Below are 21,641 nucleotides of genomic sequence, written 5' to 3' on the forward strand. Positions count from 1 at the left end.
TCCAAAAAAGTGAATTTACTGTATGACTTTTAACTTTTAAAAAGTATATGTACAGAATATTTATAGGAGTTTATTTACACACTCCAAAAAGTGGAAACAACCCAGACGTCCTTCAATGGATGAATGGATAAACAAACGGTGGCATATCCAAAGAAGAGAAAGGTACTTAGTAATTAAAAGGAATAAAAAAGTGATACACAAAACAACACAGATAAATTGCAAAGATATCATGCTGAGAAAAGAAGTTAGTCTTAAAAAGATTAAATACTGTGTAATTTCATTTATGTAACATTATGAAAAATGCCTCACAGAGACAGAGAACAGATCACTAAATTAGGGGAAGACAGAGCGGGGCACTTGAACTACAGAGACAGCAAAAGGGAATTTACAAATTTACTGTATGTAAATTAAGAGAAGAAAAACACATTAAGAAGGATATGGAAGATGAAGTAGTTTCTAAAAATGATAATTACATGAAGCAAAAATAGGCTTTAAACAGTCATCTTTGTACTCAAAATCAACATGGACTGGGTCAAGGGATTTAGGTAAGAAAACAATCAACAGATGGAAAGGGGAGCTAGATGTGATAATGTAAGCAAACTAATACTGTCCCTGAAGAATTCAAAACCTCACAAATCACAGAATCAACACAAGCCAAATCCAATCAATAACAGAATTCAAATTTGAAAAGTTCTCCAAATGCAGAGAAAAATAATAAAGATAAGAACCAATGGCACTCAGGGACAAAGATTCAACATATTTTTAGACATTACTAGGAAAAAAAAAAGAAAACTTGGCCTATAGACAAAGGGTTAAGGAAAATTATACTAGAGACCCATACTGTACACATTCCATACATGTTCATACTGCAAGAATAAAGAAAAATCTTTTGTGCAGAGACAGAAATAGCTATTTGCAAAGAAGAAAATTTAGGCTGGTCTCAGACTTCTCCATAACATAGAACTATAAATAATATAAAATAAAGATAAAACTATAAAGCAGAGCCCTAAATGAAAAGACTGTGACCCAAGAATCCTCTAGGCGAACTGTTATTCACACATCATGGCCAAAGAAAAGCATTTCTTGGATAAGGGCTTAACAGATACATTACCAAATTACTCTTCCTAAAAAAATAACAAAATAAGTTAAATAAGATTCAAAGTAAACATGTCAAAGATGAGTTAGACATTATAAAAAGACTGGTAGTAAACCATAAAGCAATTTAAATGTAAAATTTAAAAATTATGAAGTTTAAATCACTGTATAAATATGATTACAAAACAATATGTAACTGTTGTAAATAACTCGAGACAATTATATAATAAAAGAAATAAAACCGGGACTAAATTTTCAGAGTGCATAGGGAAGAAATATGGGAAGACAAACAAACGTGAGTGTGACAAAGAAAAGCTGATATATATTTCCTTGCCACTCATCTTTTCTCCCTGAGTAATCTCATCCCACTTCCATGGAATCAACTATTTAGAACAAAAAGCTCCCTAACCTTTAACTCCTACATCCTGCCTCATCCAAAAGATTTCACTGTCTTTCCCAAAGGCATCTTAAAATCGGCACATCCTAAAAATGAAATTTTCACCTGCATCCTACTTTTCATACCCCAAATCATTTCTCCTGACCCTCTATTTGTAATGTCAGTTACCATATACCCACTTACTCAACTGCGGAGCTCAAAAATTCAGAAGCTACTTTTGATCCTCCTTTTTGCCTTACTTCTCACATTTAAATGGGAGAAAGCTCAATTATACTCAGCAATTCATTCACAAGGTTGAGCAGAGCCTTAAATAGTCATCTGTATTATTCCAAAGCAAAGTCTAACAATTCAGTACAGCAATCACTAGCACCTGAATCACCTGAGGTGCTTGTTAAAATGTATGCCACCAGGTCCCTTATCAAATATATCAGATTTTTCTGGGGTGGGTCTCGAGAATCTGCATTAAGAAATACTTCAATTGATATTTATGTGCCCTAAGGTTTGGAAACTACTGCTCTAGGATCATTACTTCAACATTATTCACCAGTGAGGAATGTTAGTTCAAAAGTTCCCTCTTCTGCACAGACCAAGAAGCCACAAGATATCTAACTTCACTCACAGAAACAATCACTGACGCTTTAAATAGAGTTAAGTTCCTACTTTATCTTAACTTCTACATAAGAGTTTTCCATTGCAAACAACACAACTTATTGTAGAAGGTTCTAACTTTATTCCTGCTTCACCTGAAAAGAAATTTAAATGTACTCTCCATGGAAAACTCAGCTAGTTGCCTACACCATCCGTTCTCTCTTGTCCTCCTAAAACCAAGACCCTAATTTTCTTTTGTAGTTTAGAAAGGAAAACATTCCCCAGCCTGTACTGCTCTATGTGCCCTGTGATCGAATTCTGGCCAGTATGCTGCAAGCACAGTGTGTAACTTCAGGGGAAATCTCCCTGAGAGTCTCAGAGAGGGTAAGTAACAGGATTAGTGATCAAATGCTGCTGAAATTAAACCAAACATCCGTGCCTTCCCAACTCTGAGCGGCTGCCCTCAGGTCAAATCCTTACTATATTGTATACAAATGCATTAAGTGCACAAATTATAAAAATGCTCCAGGAGTTTGAAAGAAAAAAATCTATTTTACTTCTGATAAATACAAAATGGATAATATTCAAATATTTATTTAAAAGCTATTGGTTTCAAACTCCAAACACATTTTCCCATAAAATTAATGTTTATGATTAGTGATTAGAGTCCCTGCCAGTTCCTAAGTCTGCTTAATTATAAACACAAAACTTACTGAACTCTGATGAACATGAATCAATGACCTTTATCACCTGAGGAGTATGAACAATAGGCAGGAAGCAAACTCAGAGTAAGGTTACTCACCCTTGGGAAAGAAAGAGTAAAGATTGGAATATGGCATCTGAGGCCTTTAAGGGTATTTGTAGACTTCTCTTTCTTAAGTGAAATGATTGCTTTCCTTCAGAGTAAAGTTCTTAAACTCAGAACGCAACATTCAAAGGCATTAAGGAATACCCATCCATGCATACCACCCCAATAAAAAAACCCTACACACAAAAATTACTGTACTCTTACCCTACGCATGGCTTCCTCCTCTTCTTGACGCTTTTCATAATGTGCAAAGTCATCAAAGATTGAGGTGGTATGCTTGAAAGTAGCAATTATTTTAAGCACTTGCTTAGCTTTTTCTAGGGGTACCTCTTGAGTGTCCCTTGAATTGGTAACTGGTTTGTTGTCATTATTTTCTAAGCGAATATGCCGCAATTGGTTATTGGGAACATCTTTGACAAAGATCCATTTAACTTCAAATTTGCCCTTCCACTTATCCTGAGACCAGACACCAGCGTATGCGTTATAGTCCACAACAGACTTCATTTCAGCCACTCCACAAAAATGTCCACTGCCATTCACACTGAAGAGTAAATAGAGTGGGCCTTTCCCATTCAGGGAACGGTAAGCTGCATCCAAACGCTTATTACCATGCTCAGTACTACACCAGATAGAGTACTTAATGGAACGGTGTATGTCATCCTCAGAATAGCTTTTAATTATAAACACACGTCCATTCTTCAGGTTCCAGTCAAAGTCTTTGGGATTATAGTTGTTTATGGCCTTTAGCTTTTCAAGCACTGGATGCACTTCTACACTAGAAGGTGAAGCACTGACAGGAACAACACCTAAACCAAAGTTTTCACCGCCCGCTCCATTGTTCTGGTTGAAGCCAGCTCCCCTATTCCGAGGAGCGACCCAGCGATTCTGCAGCTGTTGCTGTTGGGGCTGCACTTGGTGAGGCTGAGCCTGTGGCTGAGGTCCTTGTTGCTGCTGTGGTTGTGGTGGCTGAGGCTGCTGTTGAGGCAGTTGGCTTTGCACCAATGGTGGTGGTTGAATTAATGGCTGAGGCTGCTGGATTATAGTCTGAGGAGGCAGAACTGGTTGGGTTGGTGGAGCCTTTACCACTGACCCCTTTTCATCCCAAGTTCCAATATTCATATTGTGTTTTATAGGAGGTGGTGGCACAGCAGAACCCCCAATTCCCACATTGCCCTTGGGTTTAAGTTTCGGCTGAGGTTTGGCAGGCTTTCTGGCAATGGCAGCCCAGGAGGTTGGTTTAGGCGCTGCACTGCTAACTGGGGGCACACTATTGGTTGCAATGCTAGTCATACCACTGCTGCTCAAGGCTGTACCTACAGTTTTTGTCACTGCAGCTGTCAGGTCACCACCAATTTTCAGTCCAGTCATGCCTTGCTCAATACTGCTTATGCCAGGCACCTTACTTAAAGTATCATTGCCAAATCCAGCCTGTCCATCAGTAATAGCTCTCCCAAGAGAACTAGGTGGATAGCCATAACTGCTACTATAAGCAGAACTTTGTGTTGATTGTCCCTGAGATCCACTTGTCCCCCATGTAGAGAAATCAGCATTACCAGGAAAAAAGTTAAATCCATGTTGACCAAGAAATGGAGGGGTATTTCCTAATGCCCCAGGTTGACTAAACACACCATCTGGTATATAATGATGTTCTCCATTACTCATTTGTCCATAAGTTGTCAGATATGGCATAGGTTGGTCTCCAGCCGTGGACCATGCTGCTTCCCCAAGAGAATATGGAAATCCAATGGATGGAGCATAGTAACTAGGCATGTATGGATCTGACATTGGTGGATAGCTGTTACTCTGGAAAACAAAAGATGGTAATCAGGAGTGAAATGTCCTTTGAAGAGTAGAGGAAAAGAAGACATCTGAAAGATTAAAATCAAATAGTTTTACATAAATGGAAAACATATGCACCTGTTCCAGATAAACACAATTAAAACGTCAAATCCAGTTTTATCACCAGAAAAATTTGCTGATGATTATTTTTATTTTAAAATAGTTTTTATAAAATTGCAGGTTTTTTTGGGGGGAGGGGAATGCGGATTCTTTCTTTCAACAGCCAGATCCTCTGGCACAATTTAAAAATACTGTAATTTCTATAAAAGTCTCATTTATAAGCTTTGCAGACACAAAATGATCATTTACAGCCAGCTTTATTTTAAGTAAGTGATGTATCCAAAAATTTATATGCAAAGATTAAACAAGCTGGAAGCTATACCAAATAATAGAGGAATTAAATTATAGCATATCTTATATGATGAAATCCAGTTCAGCAATTAAATTTTGTACTTTCATAAAGAAAAAATAAAATAGAGAAATGTTCACACTCTAAGAAGAAAAAGAAAAGATTCAAGATTACACCTATAGCATGATTCAAATTTGTTTCTTCTTTTGCTTTGCCTTGCTCATTTTGAAAAAGCAAACCTTACTATGGTTTGTTAGCGGTAGGATAACAGATGTCTATTTTCTTTGTGCTCTACTTCTAAATTTTATGCAATAAACTTAACACTTTCCTGATCAGAATTTTAACTTAGAAATAGTGAGTTCTGGTAATTTTTTTCCAAAATTACTGCAATTAAATCAAATTTTACTTTTAATAATATTAACTAATCATTTAGTGATCTGCAGAAAATCAGGACAAAAAAATTCTATTAAAGAAAAAAAACAGTCAAATTTCTTACTAGCCAATGTTAAAAATATTTTAAGGATTTCTTTTGAAAATGGATTTCATATGCCAAAAACAGGCCTGATAATAAATTTTTACTCTTTGATTTAGGTGTGATTTTTAAAGCCTCAGGGAGAGCTTTAGAAGTTGTAGAATTAAGCAAGGTGAAAAAATTAAGCTAGTATCTAAACAGAACAACTAGTATTCCCTTTGCAAGGGTCAATACTATTTTGAAGGCTGATTATTCACAATTTATATAGACATTATTATTCTAAGTTCTCTGAAACAGTGTTTAACCCATTTTTTTTGCTGTTAATCTCTTGGAACTTTTCTGCCACTGCTTTCCCACTCAGAAAGTATATCACTACAAATCTGTGACTAACATCATAGATACTACCTTAACTCATTTTAAATTATTTTTTAAATGCCTATCATTGAAAACTGAGATGCTTTGGGGCCAGCCCGGTGGTGCAGCAGTTAAGTGCCCATGTTCTGCTTCGGCAGGCCGGGGTTCACTGGTTAGGATCCCGGGTGCAGACATGGCAGTGCTTGGCAAGCCACACTGTGGCAGGCGTTCCACATATAAAGTAGAGGAAGATGCACATGGATGTTAGCTCAGGGCCAGTCTTCCTCAGCAAAAAGAGGAGGACTGGCAGCAGCTGTTAGCTCAGGGCTAATCTTCCTCAGGAAAAAAATGAAAGAAAAAAAACTGAGATGCTTTATTGTTATGTTAAGTTACTCGTGACACATCTCACAACTGTTACAACTGTCCACTGTCTGTGAGAAAGTTAGTTTAATATTTTGTCTTTTGAAATGATTCTGATATAACTAAAATGAAAATAAGAAAAACAAAGAGGTTGCATTTAAATTAATAATTATGACACAGATTTACTGAGTATTTCCAGTAAAGCTTGAACTTAAAAACAAAAAACAATTGTCTTCTCAGTACTATTTAGTGAAAAAAATGACTTTTTAAATACACTTCATATTAAATATATTTTACCATATTCAAAACTGGAATGAAATAGTAACTGTGTTACTATTTACTAATTTAGTTGAACACTTTCTTTACTACAATGGATAATTATTAACTGTATTTGAAAATATATTCAAAGGATGCTCACAAGATTAGTATGAAGGAAATGAAGAGCATCTTTTGAACGACCACAGTAGTGGCATCATTACAGAAACTGACATTAGAAATACTCAGTGCTGTATTTAAATACAAATACAAGAGAAGCCTGAGGGAAGCTCAAATCACAAACAATGGTTTTCAAAGAAAAAATTCTTGGAAGAAATTAATGAGTAAACTTTACTATCCATGAAGATCTCTCTCTCTTTCTCACACACACACACGTAATTCAGCCACTAATTCATTAGTGAAAAACAGAAGTACTCCTAGTGTTTCATACTGACAAGGAAGTCACTGCTAGACTCTAAAAAACTTAAAGAAAGTGAACAGAAGTTCAGCCAGTATAAATGAACACATATAATTGATTAAAAAGACTTTAAAGACTGTCCTTTTTTAGTTTAAATAGTTACTAAAGGTATTTTTTAATACTTTATTACTTATTTTAACCAGACTGACAGAATGCCTACACTGTAAAAAAAAAAAAAAAACAAAAAACAAAAACTGATAAGATACTCATTCTAAAAGAAAATCTACAGTTAAAAAGACACATTAACATAGAAAGTAAACAATTCTACATGGGGAAAGAGTAGAAAAGCTGAGCTAAACATGGAGATAAGAAGTTGCAAAGTTTTAATTTAGAATGCTGGCACTGAAATCCAGACTCAGTAAGTTCTTACCTGGATGTGGGAGTGTAAAAGAAGACCAAGCAGAAAGTTTTAAGTTCATTCTTTGTAATAAAGTGTTTGTAAAATTACACTTATAAGTTATGGTGAATATTCTTATTTCACCATCACAAATGCTTTATACAACAGTTACACATCAAGTTTCTAACTTGGCTATACCCATAATACAGTTCAAGGGTCAGCAAACTAAAGAGTTTTCCAAGCCAAATACAGTCATTGGTCTCTGTCACATAGTCATCTTTTTTTTTTTTTTTTTTAAACAACCCTTTAAAATGCTGAAGGCTAAGGGCTGGCTCCGTGGCTGAGTGGTTAAGTTCGCGCACTCCGCTGCGGCGGCCCAGGGTTTGGATCCTGGGTGCAGACATGGCACCGCTTGTCAGGCCACGTTGAGGCAGCGTCCCACATCCCACAACTAGAAAGACCTGCAACTAAGATATGTATGGGGGGTTTGGGAAAATAAAGCAAGAAACAAAAAAAAAGAACACTGGCAACAGTTGTTGGCTCAGGTGTCAATCTTAAAAGAAAAAAATAAAGGCTGAAGGCTCAAGGGTTTTCTCAAAGAAAACAGGGAATCGACTAGATTTAGTCCCTGGCCTACAGTTTGTCAACACTGTTTTAACTGATTATCTATGCCATACCAATTTTAAAAAAAAGAAAGCCCCCAACCTATACTATTAAATTAGTGGGGAACAAATTTTTGCCGATTCTGTCACCTCTGGGGCTGCAATAGGCCCAAACTGTTTTGGATGTGGAGACTTTTATTATACATCTTTTCAATTATTTTTTTAAATTATGATTTTTACTACTTCACCCCTAAATTGGTGATTTTGTCAAAATAAGAAGTTTACCTTAAAAGGTGTTCCATTAGTCACAACTGCCTATCCGACAGACAGCTCTAGCTAATAAGCAGAGACGCACTTACTAAAGCTGCCACGGTGTTACTACCACCCTGAGCATACTGGATAAGTGGCCTGCTTTCTCCAGCTGGTCAAACAATGCTAACCATTTATTTCCCAATTCCTTCAGCAGTTTCAGCTGAATTTCAAGATGTTTCTTCCTTAGCTCTATGAAAGTAACTTAAGCAGTCTCCTTTCAAACGGCAGACTTCAGTTTGGGTTCTAGTAAGAACAAAGTTGCAGGAAACTCTTCAAAGTTTAAAAGTAAGATATGGTCAACAGTAGAGCTTCGACTGTAACTGGAAATACTATAAAATATGCTTTGCTAAATTTAAGATAAATCTTTAATTGCTAAGTAAATGAAATATCAATTAGAGGAATGTACTTAGGTAGTGAAGAGGAAAAAAATTTCCACTTACTGATGATGGAAAATAATAACTCAAAAGTTACTTTCACCTTTTACTTTAAACCTGGTTATAATGAGACATAATCAACTTAACAATTTATGTCCGAATGATTCATAATCGGGAAGTTAGTCAGTAATAATGAAATTTTACTATGTTCTTCAAAGATGTACAACCTTTAAACAAAGTGATGTGAAATGTTTGATATTTCTCTCAAGAACTAACTGGAAAGGGAAAAATAACAAGAGTATGTAAATATAAAGTGATATAATTAATGGATATAATTAAATATGTAAGAACAGATCCACAGACCCTTTACCCAAAGCATAAACTTAGAAACACAACCTGGAGAGGCCATTTAATACAAGGTTGAAGTGACGCCAAGAAGTATCTAAATTGTAATCCCAGCCCAGGTACTATCAGTTATGTGAAAGTATCAAGGTTACTTAAACTCTATAGTTTCCTCATCTGTTAAAAGGAAATACGGATACAGTGCCTAGGACACATTATTCAATCAACAAGTCATATTTATTAATACAACTTAACCTGCCTCTTTAAAACGTAAATTAATCACAAAGCACAAGGTATAATTATAACCTTAGTCCAGATCTTAAGAGTATAAAGTCAGAGGGTGATGTAGTAGTCAAAAATATGGGCTCAATTCTTTACTCTTCCACTTTGTATGTCAGGCATCTCATCAGATCACTTACTATCTCTAACTCTGTTTCTTCGTTGGTAAAATGGGGATAATACTTGCTGCTCTAATCAGTTTAAAAAATTTTTTAAAATCTACTTTGTTAATTGAAAAATGCTTATGGAAGTAAAGCATAGGAGTTAAGCCTTTAGTTTTTTTTTTTCTAATTTGGAAACTAAAATATAGGACAGACTAAAAGTTCTTCCTTAGAATTTCAAAATCATTTATAATCATTATTCCTTAGCCTTTTTATGTAGGTCAATTATTTTTCTATCATCTCAAAGAAAACTTGAACAGTAGAAAAACTTCATTCTGACCTGAGGACATTTTAATACAACCCATTATAACTGACAGTCTTTTATTTATAGTAACTTAATATCCATTTTTACTTTGTAAGTATCCAAACTTCCAAGAAAGAACATTGTACAATGTCTTAGAAGTTCAATTAAAAAAAGTTTAAGGCATTATTCACCATTAACAGCACTTCTGCACAGAGAAAAATGAAAAACTGCTTTCCATTAAAAACCTGAGAGGTACTTCAAACTCGAACTGACTTCTGAATTAACATCAAAAAATTAAGTGAGGTTTAGTATACTTTTAATGCTTCTATGTATTTTCTTCTAAGTTTTTAAAATATTATTGTACTTTTCAAAAAATATAATCCACGCATATCTAACCATAAGGATTTCATAAGAAAAACATGTTATACATCATACTCAACTTGAATATTTCATCAACCATACTTCTTCATTCCCTAATTCTAGCAGATAATCTAATTCATTCATTCATCAAATACATAATGAATGACTACTATGTGCCAGACATGGTGTCAGTCACTGGAGACAAGAAGATGAACATGGTCTCTGACCTGCAGCATTTCACTTCACAGGTCTAGTGGGGAAGACATAAAAGAAAATACTAAGAAAATATTTATATTTTCAGAAAATAATAAGTTCTATTTCCCTGAGCAAGTACGAGGGAAAAATTTGATCAAAGATGACGCAGGGAGGGAAGTGGAGCCATTTTAAGGGTATTCAATATAATAAGGGTATCCACTGTTGTGAAGCTGTGGCAGTTCTTTAACATGACAACAGTATAATCAGACTTGGACTTTAAGACTGCTAAGTGGCAATACAGAATTACCGGTTAGGATATCATTCCATAAGGGGGAGAGAATGAAAAACTTAACTAAAGGCAGTGATGGCAGGGACAGAAAATAACGAAACTCAAAATATTACTTTACTTTCTTAGTTCTCTATACTTCTTCTCTGTTAAACATGGCTATGAATTTATCTCCCCACATGTACAAGCAGATAAACAAACCATTTTTCCAATTCATTCTTTCAAATTTATATGCGCAAACCACATGGCATCTTTAACAGTGTCAATTAAATCTGAATTTTCCAATCAACTTAATCATCAGATTATTCTGAGGAACTATAGAGGATTTTAAGACCTGAAAGACAGATATTTACTTTTAAAATCGCTATAAAAATTATTCCCCCAGAAACTGAGCACTATAAAAGAAATATGCTGCCACAGAAGCAAACGCCAACAACCTGTTTTAAAGTATCCTTCGGTTTGATCTAAATTAAATCTAAGTATACAAAACAATTTAGATCAATAGCCAAAAACATCAAACATCTTCCCAAACAAAAGACTGATTTTTGTTTTTTATAATTTGAAAATCAGATGAACAGGTTTAATTTTAAAAACATTGTGTATTTAGTTGAAAATTTTTTAATTAAAGAATTATTTCAATTAGGCAAGTCCAAGGAACTATAAATACTTGCATAACTTTAAATCTGCAAATAATTACTTGAGATATTTCACCAATTAAGTCCAGTTTTCACTCATCTACATTAAAAGGTCAATTTTTTTTTAATTTTCTATTTTAGCTAGGCAATTATGAGTAACAAATTCTTATACAACTTACTTTTAAGATTTCAGATAACTTTCAATTTTTCTCTCGAATAAACCGAGTTTTCCATAGTCTACAGTTAGTAGTACTCTTTAAAAGGTAAATATGTGTCCTCATTACAGATGATTATTTTTAGTAGTATAGATAGATAATTGCTGAAAAACTATTCATTAGCACTGGCATGGTAACGGTAAGATACAGCCTTACCATATCAAATTTTAAAATTTCTCCTTAAGTAGCACAGGAATATATTGATTCGAATATCACAAATTAAAATAATGATTTAATTAAGAAAAGCATAAGATCTTCCACTTAAAACATCACATAAAAAAAAATCTTTTATAGATGTTTTTGCCCCAACATAACTTTTATGATACAATTTAAAAACTGAGTTCACTGAGGTAAATGCCTCTATATTCTTGAAAAGTAATGTTTTTCCAATACCTTTAAAGTTTTTTTACAAGCAAAATCTTATGCAGAAGTCCAATATACAAAACAGATAAAAAGCAGAGCAACGCTGGTGGCCACCTGGGTGGGATCCAGGGTACCCTGCTCTAGCCTCTCCTAGGCAGATATGGGCACCTCTGTGGAATGCCAAAACAACAATCTTGTAAGCCTCTGTGACAAATGAATTCTCATACAGGTAGTTAACGCTCAAACATTTACATGACACTACAATTCCTTGAAAACATAAGTGAAAGGATCTTCATCCTATATCCCCATCTTACAAGTTCATTTTACATTATAAAGTATGAAATCAAGTAGCAAAAATCAAATCAATTATTTAGAGCAAATAAACTTCCCAAACCTATCTGATCATAGAGACCTTTTTGGGGAAATATCTACTATACCTCAAAATAACAGAATTTCTGAAAAAAGTTGGGAAACTGCCACAAGGAATATTAACTGAGATTACCATACGGGCCCAAATAGAACACTGACTATTTCTTTTAAAACTTGCAACACATTTCACAACAAATGATCTTCCCCTACTTTCCAGTGATGTATGTTTTCACAACCTTTAGGTGGAAAGTTAATTTGTTATTGAGATCAAAACGTTAGGTTCTATCAGCATGAAATTAAGTTTTTCATTCTTTTTTAAGAGTAGCTGAACTTTTATAGATTAGATCACTTGTTTTTATTCTTTCTCATTTATTTATTCCCTCCCAACATAAGCTGGGGATGTAGATCAACAGAGAGAGGGGGTGGTTACAGAGAAATGACCAAGAGGTAGATCAAGTTGAAGGTAATAACCAGGGGTCTCCACAGTCCTAAAAATAATCCTACCTTCCACAAATTGGAAACTACTTTTTATTCAAATTTTCTGTACAACTGTCAAGTTCTGTAGTATCATTTGGTTCTTTATTTTTTTATAGTTTAAAAAAACTAGAGGTTAAGATTTCAAGGTACATTTTTCATATAACTTTTTTTAAGCAAAACAATAAAAGCAGTTTCATTCCATGACATTCTCTCTAAAGAAACGGGTTAAGGAAAGTTTTTAAAATTTATTTCTAGTAGTGCCATTTTTATTAACAGAAATGGATGCAGAAATGTATAGAGACCAAAGAGTTGCACTGTTTTTTCTTTTTCAATGTTTAAATCTAAATTACTCCTGTATACAAATTCACAAAATTATTTGTGAAAAATCTAAACACAAAAGAACCTCAAAAGCCACCAGTATTTGATGTGATGAAACTCTCCATGCTTGCAATATACAAGCATGTTTATAAAGTCTTTAATTCTATTCTCTATGTTACCAGGCCATATTAAAACTTTAATTATCACTGAAATTCAAATTGGAATGCCAAATAAAGAAGAAAAGACATTTCATCAAAAATTTTAGGCACAAACTAGTCCTCCCCACAAATTTCTAGCTAACTAAACCTTGTAATTTGCTTTGGCTATGAAGATGTGGCAGTGACCTTAAAAGGTTAAATTCTTTCAATATTCAAAAGAAAGAACCATAACATATACAAATAATGTTCATCTCCAAATCTGTATATTTCATAATCTAGTTTCAGGCATCTATAATTTCTAAAGAACTCTCCAGTGCCATAAACCTGCAACTGCTATTCACTATTATGCAGACAGACTAGATTAATCCATGTTATGGTTAGACTCATTCAATTAAAATACCTATTTGGAAAGTCAATTATTGCTAATAAAAGTTTGATTTCCTAAATATTGGACTGTCAGACTTACCTGATTTGTCTGGCTACTTAAGTATGGCTCAAAATCATCATCATTTACAGCATCTTTTTGATGAATCGAACCGTTTTGTACTGAAACTAAAAAATACGTTTGCATTAGATGTGTTGTAATTATCTTTATGAAACTCACAGAACAATGTAACATTTTCAATATTTTTCAAACCAACTCAGAGAATGTTAAATCCTAAGTTCTTTGCTCTCTTCATTTAAAAATCCTCTTAAGGATTAACTTAATTTGGAATATTAATACTTATGTGCCACCCAAAACTTACAAATCTTGTATATTATCAGGCCAAGACTACATAAACACTAACTATATATACCCTTCCAATTATCAATAACATAACATAAATAGCCCAATTTCAACACTGTAGTAAGCAAATAGTTAAATTAAAATGGTGGAAGGTTCATTAGTGCTGTATTTAAATCTAAAATAATCACTTCAAACATTATTGCAGACAATAGACTTCTGAATGTTCTCTACCTTTGTTAAATGCCTATATTAATTAGTTCAATAAAGGTAAATAAAGAAGAAAATAACTTTGGTAACTAAAGTTACAGTAAATAAACGCCTCTGGTTAAAGAAAGTGACTAAAATTCACTTGAAGAAATATCACTACGAATAATTATGAAAGATCTAAATAAAAAGGGCCTAATTCTAAAGCAAAAAACTATGAACTTTCACATGAAAGTACAAATACTAAAAATAACCATGATTACTCTTGCGACACACGAGAAAAACAGAATAATTTATAAACACCCTATTTGTTCAGAGATGATTTTTATAAATGCTCTATAAAGTTGCTCTTCTCTGGACAATGTCTCAGAGTGCTTCTGAACAGAGACTTAAGGTAAGAATGTCCTGGGTTTGAATCCCAAGTCCAACAGTGAGAAGCTGGGTGATCTCTAGTTAGCGACTAAGTCTCTCTAACTCCACTTCTCTGCTCAAGGAGGTTATTAATAGTACCTACCTCAGCTCATCTGAGTATTCAATGACAGTACTACATAAAATATTACAAGATCCAAACAGGACCAAAAATTACTCTAGACCACATAAACAGAAATTTTACAAGACTAAAACTTGATGTGCTAGCACTATGTAAACACACTGTTTATACTACTTCTGAAATACGTGAGATGAAAAAACAAAGTTTCTGATGCATGTTGACTAATCTCTTAGAAACAAAAAATCCCTCAAAATCTGCAAGATTTATTGCTTAAAAATACAGCGTCACAAAGTATAAATTAGGTTTGGGGCAATGGATTTAAGTTGTGTGTTCTTCTATAGTATCACAACATTTTTATTTTCCCTAATTTTCCCAACATCACCTAAAATACTATGAGTTGACAGTGGCATGGAAGCAAAGACAGGTGAAATCCACCCGCTGAGTAGCAATGATCAAAGAAACGATGCTACTCTGTGAAGCCGTCAAAGTAGACCTCTTATGATACTACACTGCCCCTCAAAGACTACAAGAGCAACCTCAATGTCACCTTGATCCTGGCTCCCCTGAGGTGGTTAACTGTAGAAGAACTGCATCAGAATCAGGCCTGAGCTAAATGCGCTCCCTAGAATTTAAATACGTAACAGCCACTAGAGAGGAAAATAAAGAGGAGGGCGCCTTTAGGTTATTTCTGGTGGGCTAATAATCATTTCAGTCCAAGAGATTCTGACATACCTGTTCTCCTTTACCCCTCCTTTATCAAAGGTAGTTACGCACAGTTTATTACCTCTTGAAAAAAAATTCTTCACACTATTGTACTATTACACTAGTATATATTAGTCAGTATCTGAAACAGGTACCCATTTCAAAATTACAACTATTTCTCACATTCATTAAGATTCTCAGGAAGTTAGTCCATACTGCTAATACAGCAAAAAAAAAAAAAAAAAAAAGTGCCTACTTAAAATTCATCTAAATAGATATTATACTGCTATTCTTACTCATTTCCTGTTCTATCCTTTCTCTTTTCTAATTCTGAGAGGCTGAGACTAAGAACAAAATATTCTCATACACTAAGTAAATACTGTCTACGGTCATTTATAAATGATGCATAAATACATCTAAAAACTCCTAAAAGATTATTCAAAGAGTATGGCACTCTAAGCAAAAAAATGTTTACCAAAAGTATTTCACTCATACTGACAAGCAATTTGCATTAAATTAGAAATGAGAATAGAAGCTAGCCCTTGAGTTTCAGAAGCATACCTTCCTTTAAGAAATTTAACTATTTTAAAGACTTTAGTTTTCAAACATTACTTAATGACAATCTAATGTCTTGGAGATTGAAAGCCAGTAAATAGTAATGAAATCCAAGCCAGTTCCATAGTCTGTACAAGTTCTTCAGGGAAAAAAGAACAGATGACTTACATGATTCTTCGCCTGTTTCCTCTGCTCTATGAAGCAGAGTCAAATCAAGATAGAACATGGGCCTTAGGAGCCAGGTGATTCTTTGCTCTGGTCCTGACTACATCAAGTTAGGAAAGTCAACAGATCTGTGCATCATGTTTTCCCACCTACAAAAACAGTGACAATACCATGTACCCTCTATCTCCTTACAGGAATGTTTTGAGGATTAGTATTAAAATGAAGCCTAAAATGACAGTAAAGTGCTTTGCAATCATTTCCAGAGGGGAGGTGGGGAGAGGATACAAAAGAATATTGCCAAAATACAAGGCATTTTCCGCTACTTTTCTGAAACACTGTAAGAGAGCCAAATTCAACCTTAGTCTTTTAAATTGCAGTTGTACCAAACAATGAATGGGTCCTTCCGCCAGAAGAGAATGGGGAGGAGAGGAAGGAAAAGATAAATTCCCTTCCATATATTTGCCTATTTATAAACTTAAGGGATAGGAGGAAGCAGGCAGCAAGGCCTGAGGCTACTAGGTATAAGGGATCTGACACTTCTATGTGTGCTACCTGCAGGGAAAAGCAACAGTACACTTTTATTCCAGGAAGCAAAAATTCCACTTGCTAATCAATAAAAGTGATAATGAAGTCAATTTTGCATTATGGACCAATAAGCAATTAATTATCCTTAAACTTCTACTACCCTTGAGTACTATCCCGGTCAAGGATAATTATAATATTGAACATGGGGACAATTTGTTAATTAAAAAGAATTCATATTTATAAACAAGTAAACCTAGAACTATTATTTATACTACAAAAGCATTTTTGCCCTACAAAGAGACTGATACAGAACTCCTTTCAAATTTCAGCTGCTTTAATGGATTTATGTCATTAAGGATATACAGAAAAACACTCAGCAGAAAATCAGACACTAAAGCCAGGTGTTAGGCTAACACTGTTAACTGAAGATAATTCAGGAAAGGAATATACCACCTCTGAAATTACATTAAGTCAACTGAAAAGGATTATCCTTTCAAAACTTTAACTCTTCAGAAATACGTATTTTTCATAAGTTTGATAAGTTCTGAATTCAAGTTTAATACTCATATTCTTAGAATAGTGAGGCCATAGCTCAAGAAAAATAACTTTGCTTTCTGCTTCATAAGAGTAAACAAGAATTATAAAACAATTTTACTAGCTTGAAAACCAAGTCAGCTAAGGCAGAGTAGTTTTTCTTAAATACACACACAGCTCCTTCTATCAGTTCACTGGAGGTGCTGCCTCTTCCTCGTAATTTGCCTTACAGAGGCATAAAAACACAAGTAATGTCTATGTGTATTTGTGCACTTGTAGTATCTACCATTTTAAAGCATCTTAAATGATTACCAATACTTTTAGGCAGTAGAGTTTTTCCCTCCTGCCAGGTCTGAGTCAACAGTCTTCCTGCACCTTAAAAATAGATGAGGGGAGGACGGTGAAAAGAAATCCTGCAAATATAATGGCTACCATCGGATTACTGTAATTGTAATTACAACAATCCTCAAGGCATACAAAAGGATTTATGGCTAGCATTAATACTTTTATAGATAGAGGGGAAATTCTGACCAAAAGGTGCAACGTGTCCAAGCTCACTTGGCATGTCAGTAGCCACAGGCAGTATTAGAACACAGGTCTCCTAGGATCCCAGTCCACGTTCTATCCATGGATGATATTATTAACTGAACAATAAGGGGGAAAGAAAGAAAATTTCTTGGAATAAAGAACTATCCAAATAAATACTTCGCATGTGTGTCTAAATACATCTAACAGAGGTGACACTGATAGATTAAAAAAATTTAGATAACCAAAAAATATTTATTTATAATCAATAGGCAATATTGTTTATAGATAACTTTTATTTACTATCATCAAAGATGTTACTAGGACATACCTAAGTGAAATGACTATGTCATAAGTCAAACAAAGTAATATAGTTAATGGCTTACAATGCTGTAGATGCTCTATTTTGTTTTGTCAAACAAGTTAAGTACTTCATAGAACTTGCATACTTACCTTAAAGCAGATAACACAAAACACTTAGCATTTCAAATAGCCTTGCAAAGTGCCACCTCCCCACAGATCTAGGATAAAATAATTTATGCTAGGCAATAACAACCACAGATTCCACATATCTCCAAGTCTATAAACTTCCTAATGGGTAGACTAGCAAAAAGAAATTAATGGATCATTCTTTTTAAATATACAGATAAATTTTTTAAAACTTATTTAAAATAAGTCAACAATATCAAATTCTGAGGTTTATGCTTACAACACAGAGCATAATTCTAAAATTAAAACCTTAAAAGTTAAAAATTAAATTGTAAAAATTAAATTTTCTAAATGTTTATATACTCCAAGAAAATATATCTTTCATCAAAACAAAGCAATAAATTTATGTTACCTAATACAGTGCCATATCCTGGGTATGTACAAATTCCCAAATAAATTGTACTACCACTCAAAGAAAATTAATTAAGCTGTGGTACAGAACCCATTCCTTTCAAATTTGCAATAGCAAATTAAAAAAACCTAAGAATATAAAGAGCACCAATAAACACTGAACTTACATCTAAAAGGCTACTGTAGATCTTATTTTCTAGGTAATACTTTGCTACTAAAATAAAAAAACAGGAAGCATAATTCTACTTAGTCTAATTTCAAGCCCTATTACAAATGTTATAAATATATAATTTGCTGCAATGTTATTTAATTGGCCCTGTCCCAAGAAAGCACATATTGTTCTATACTTACTAAGGTCACATGATTAATGTCATAATGTTTCAATCAGTAGACTGTATCATACCATACTAATAAATACAAATTACACTTATTTTTTAAAATGCTTTACTTTCAGTAATAGATATATTTTTTTAACTAAGGAGTAATCCTGGCAGAAACCTCACAAATTATTTCCTTCTCAGTCCTTTCTAAAATACCAGATTGAGTCACACCTTGCCATCAGGACTACACAGCAAGATGACATGCCTGTTCAGTTTTGATCTCTCACGTGTTAGTGCCTCACTGCAGCCTACTTCAATACAATCAGTGATCAACAGCACAATTTTCACTAATGTGACATGGTATTCCATGTGGGCTGCATGTGCCAATATAATCCGGACATGCCAAACAAGATGTCCACTTACTTACATACATTAGTAGAAATGTTTGTGGCACAAGTAGTTACGTAATACAGATAAAACTGTAGAATTAAAGAAATGGCACTACCTCCATCACAACACCTCCTTAACTGAAATACAACTAAGAAAACTGTTTCTTGTACCACTTTGGTTTCTATAAAAGTGGCTTCAAAGGAAGGAACCACCGAACCTTTGGATAGCATTTGGCAGCCTTAACCGTGATGAACGTTTCTCTAACCTTACATTTCAAAGAAACATTTAAAAAGAAACGGGAGCAAAAACAAAGAAAAGCCCCTCACATATTTTAAAAGTAACAGCAAACCAACACTGGGAAATAAGAGAAAAATATCCAAACTCACCTTTATTTCCTTGCCCTTTAGGTCTCTGTGTAGCAAGACGAAAGGCGTGGTAACGAAAAGGGAAAAGAAACAGAAGAGAGGGAACGTGTGTTAATCAAAGACGTTATCAACGACAAGTTATTTTAAACAATCCGCGTAGGAGGAAAACCCACCGCCTCCTCCAGGGCCACCGATTTCCCACCCATCCCGGGCTTTAAACCTCCTCCCCGCCGCTCGGGATCCGGCTCCCGGCGCGCCCGCTCTCGGCCCTACGTCCGCCGCCCTCGGGATGCGCCCCGGGGCCCCGCGAGCGGTCCTTCCCCCACCCGGCGCGGCCCGCGGCGCCCGCCTCGGCCGCAGGCTCCGGGGCCAGAGCGCACGCCCCGGCCCGGGCGGCAGGAGCGCCGCAACCTGCGCCCGGGGCACCGTTATGGGGCCGGCGGCGGCGGCGGCGGGGAGGAGCCGGAGCCCCGCGCGAGGGTGGAGCTCCGGGGCTCAGGCCTTCGCTGAGCCTGAGGCCTCTGCTCCCTCACCTGATCCACGCTAGTGGCTGACATTCTTCACCGCAACCCGAGAGGAGCTGCTGCTGCTGCCGCCGCCGCCGCCGCCGCCTGGGCCTCTCCCCGTGCACTCACAGCAGTTGGCTGCCGCCCTCGGCCGAGGGACTGTTCCAGCCGCCGCCGCCGCCGCCGCTTGCTGAGAAGCCAGAAGAGGGCCTCGCGCTCAGGAGTCGGTGGAAGGGGCCCGTCTTTTCCGCTTGCACGCTCCTCTTCCCCCTCTCTCTCTCCGCTTCTCGGGTCCACAATGGCGGACAGACGCCTTAGTCTCACTTCCGCTCCGAGCCTCCCTGACCTTCCGCTCTCCACTCTGACGTCCGTGCTCACCTCGCTCTTCCTCCCCCACCCTCCCGCCACCGACCTTGGCTCCGCCCGCGCCTCGCCACGTCACCGGAGACGGCATCGCGCGGCCGGCCCCGGCGCATGCGCCGAGGAGGTAGAGCGTCTGCGTGTTTGCGAGCGCCGACTGCCAGGGTCGCGGCGGTGCGTTCCTTCTATCCCGCTCGGTGGCCGCGGGAAGCCGGACCGGACCCAGATTCGGTCGCATTCTGGGCAGGAAGTGGGCCTGGGCGGGAGGTGGCGGCTGCCAGGGATTGTAGAGCGGGGCCGAAGGCGCAGGGTTGGCGGCGCCTTCCTGGCGTTGGACTGGCCCTTGGCCGGTTGGAATGCCGCAGCCGCGCCAGCCCCGGGTGGGCCAGCCGTGGTGGCCCGGCCTCCGCGGGAGTCTCCCGAGGCCATCCAGAGCCACGTGGGTGGTTGAGTCAGCCAGGCGCCCTCAGGATAGGGTTGCTGGGCCGTCCGCGCGAGCCGTCACGTGCAGCGAACGCGGTTTCCTTGGAGCTCTGGGCACCGCCACGCGGAAGCAAATAAGAGGTGCGCCCACAAGTGTTCGTTCTCTCCGAGCCCCAGGAACTGAATGAGAATTAGTCACGGTTCACCCGTCACCCCGGGAGTCTAACGTTGCCACCCAGTTCATGGACTTGTGTTCCCCTACCCTGACGTTGTTGATTTTGAGGAATGAATAAAGTTACCTTAGGAAAGAGAAGCATAGTTGCGTTTTTACTCCTAAAAGGAGAAACGTTTGAAGTTTCAATAGAAACTGACAGTTACTTTTCTGCAAATTGGCAAAACCAAAAGAGCCAATTTGCAACGTTTTGAACTGTTTGTTAAAGTAACTTCTTTGCAGTAAAGGCAAAGATTCCTTGCCTAACAGGTGTGATGCGGTCTCCGTATAAAGAAATAATTTAAATAACCAAATCCTTTATTTTAAAGCCATAAAATAAGTGATAATTTAGAAAGTATAAAATTGATGAATTATAGGATTAATTTTGGGTTTTACAATGTAACAAGATTTTAGAAGCACTGAGTAGTAGAACTGAAACTTATCTTGAGAGTACCGTTTTTTGTAAAAGGCCGAGAAGCACTTGTCACGTCTGTTCAGCTCCCCTGCTCTTCCGTTTTGCCACACCTCCCAGGGACTCAGGCTGAGCCCTCTGGCTATTTCCCAAGACTCCTCCCACTTTTCCAGTTGTCGCTGTTCGTCTCGCCGGTCTGCCCATCCTCCACTCAGGCACAGACCTTTCTAGTTTGAAAGTGCTTGAGTGGGGAAATTGAGAGTACACAAGAGGAATCCTGTGAACGCTTGCAGGCCTTATATCTGATCCTTAATTATCTTAGTTAAAAAGCTAGCTTTGGACTCCAACCAATCTTGAATTCTGGC

General features: G+C 36.7%; 1 protein-coding gene across 2 annotated transcripts in view; it reads right to left on the reverse strand.

The window, feature by feature from the left end:
- YTHDF3 (YTH N6-methyladenosine RNA binding protein F3) overlaps nucleotides 1-20,263 on the reverse strand; it is a 38,136-nt gene extending 17,873 nt beyond the window's left edge. The window contains exons 1-5 of one of the 2 annotated variants that reach the window (XM_014845885.3): nucleotides 19,898-20,260; nucleotides 19,386-19,410; nucleotides 15,869-16,014; nucleotides 13,489-13,574; nucleotides 3,093-4,691 (exon numbers count right to left, since the gene is read on the reverse strand). In XM_014845885.3, the coding sequence (XP_014701371.1) occupies nucleotides 3,093-4,691; nucleotides 13,489-13,574; nucleotides 15,869-15,926 (1,743 nt within the window). In that variant the 5' untranslated portion in view covers nucleotides 15,927-16,014; nucleotides 19,386-19,410; nucleotides 19,898-20,260. Of the gene's footprint in view, nucleotides 1-3,092; nucleotides 4,692-13,488; nucleotides 13,575-15,868; nucleotides 16,015-19,385; nucleotides 19,411-19,897 lie in introns of both variants that reach the window. The other variant, XM_014845887.3, reaches the window with a different exon arrangement.
- Between the last annotated feature and the right edge of the window lie 1,378 nt (nucleotides 20,264-21,641).

Source organism: Equus asinus, chromosome 12 (genome assembly GCF_041296235.1).
Source record: "Equus asinus isolate D_3611 breed Donkey chromosome 12, EquAss-T2T_v2, whole genome shotgun sequence".
Taxonomy (NCBI): domain Eukaryota; kingdom Metazoa; phylum Chordata; class Mammalia; order Perissodactyla; family Equidae; genus Equus; species Equus asinus.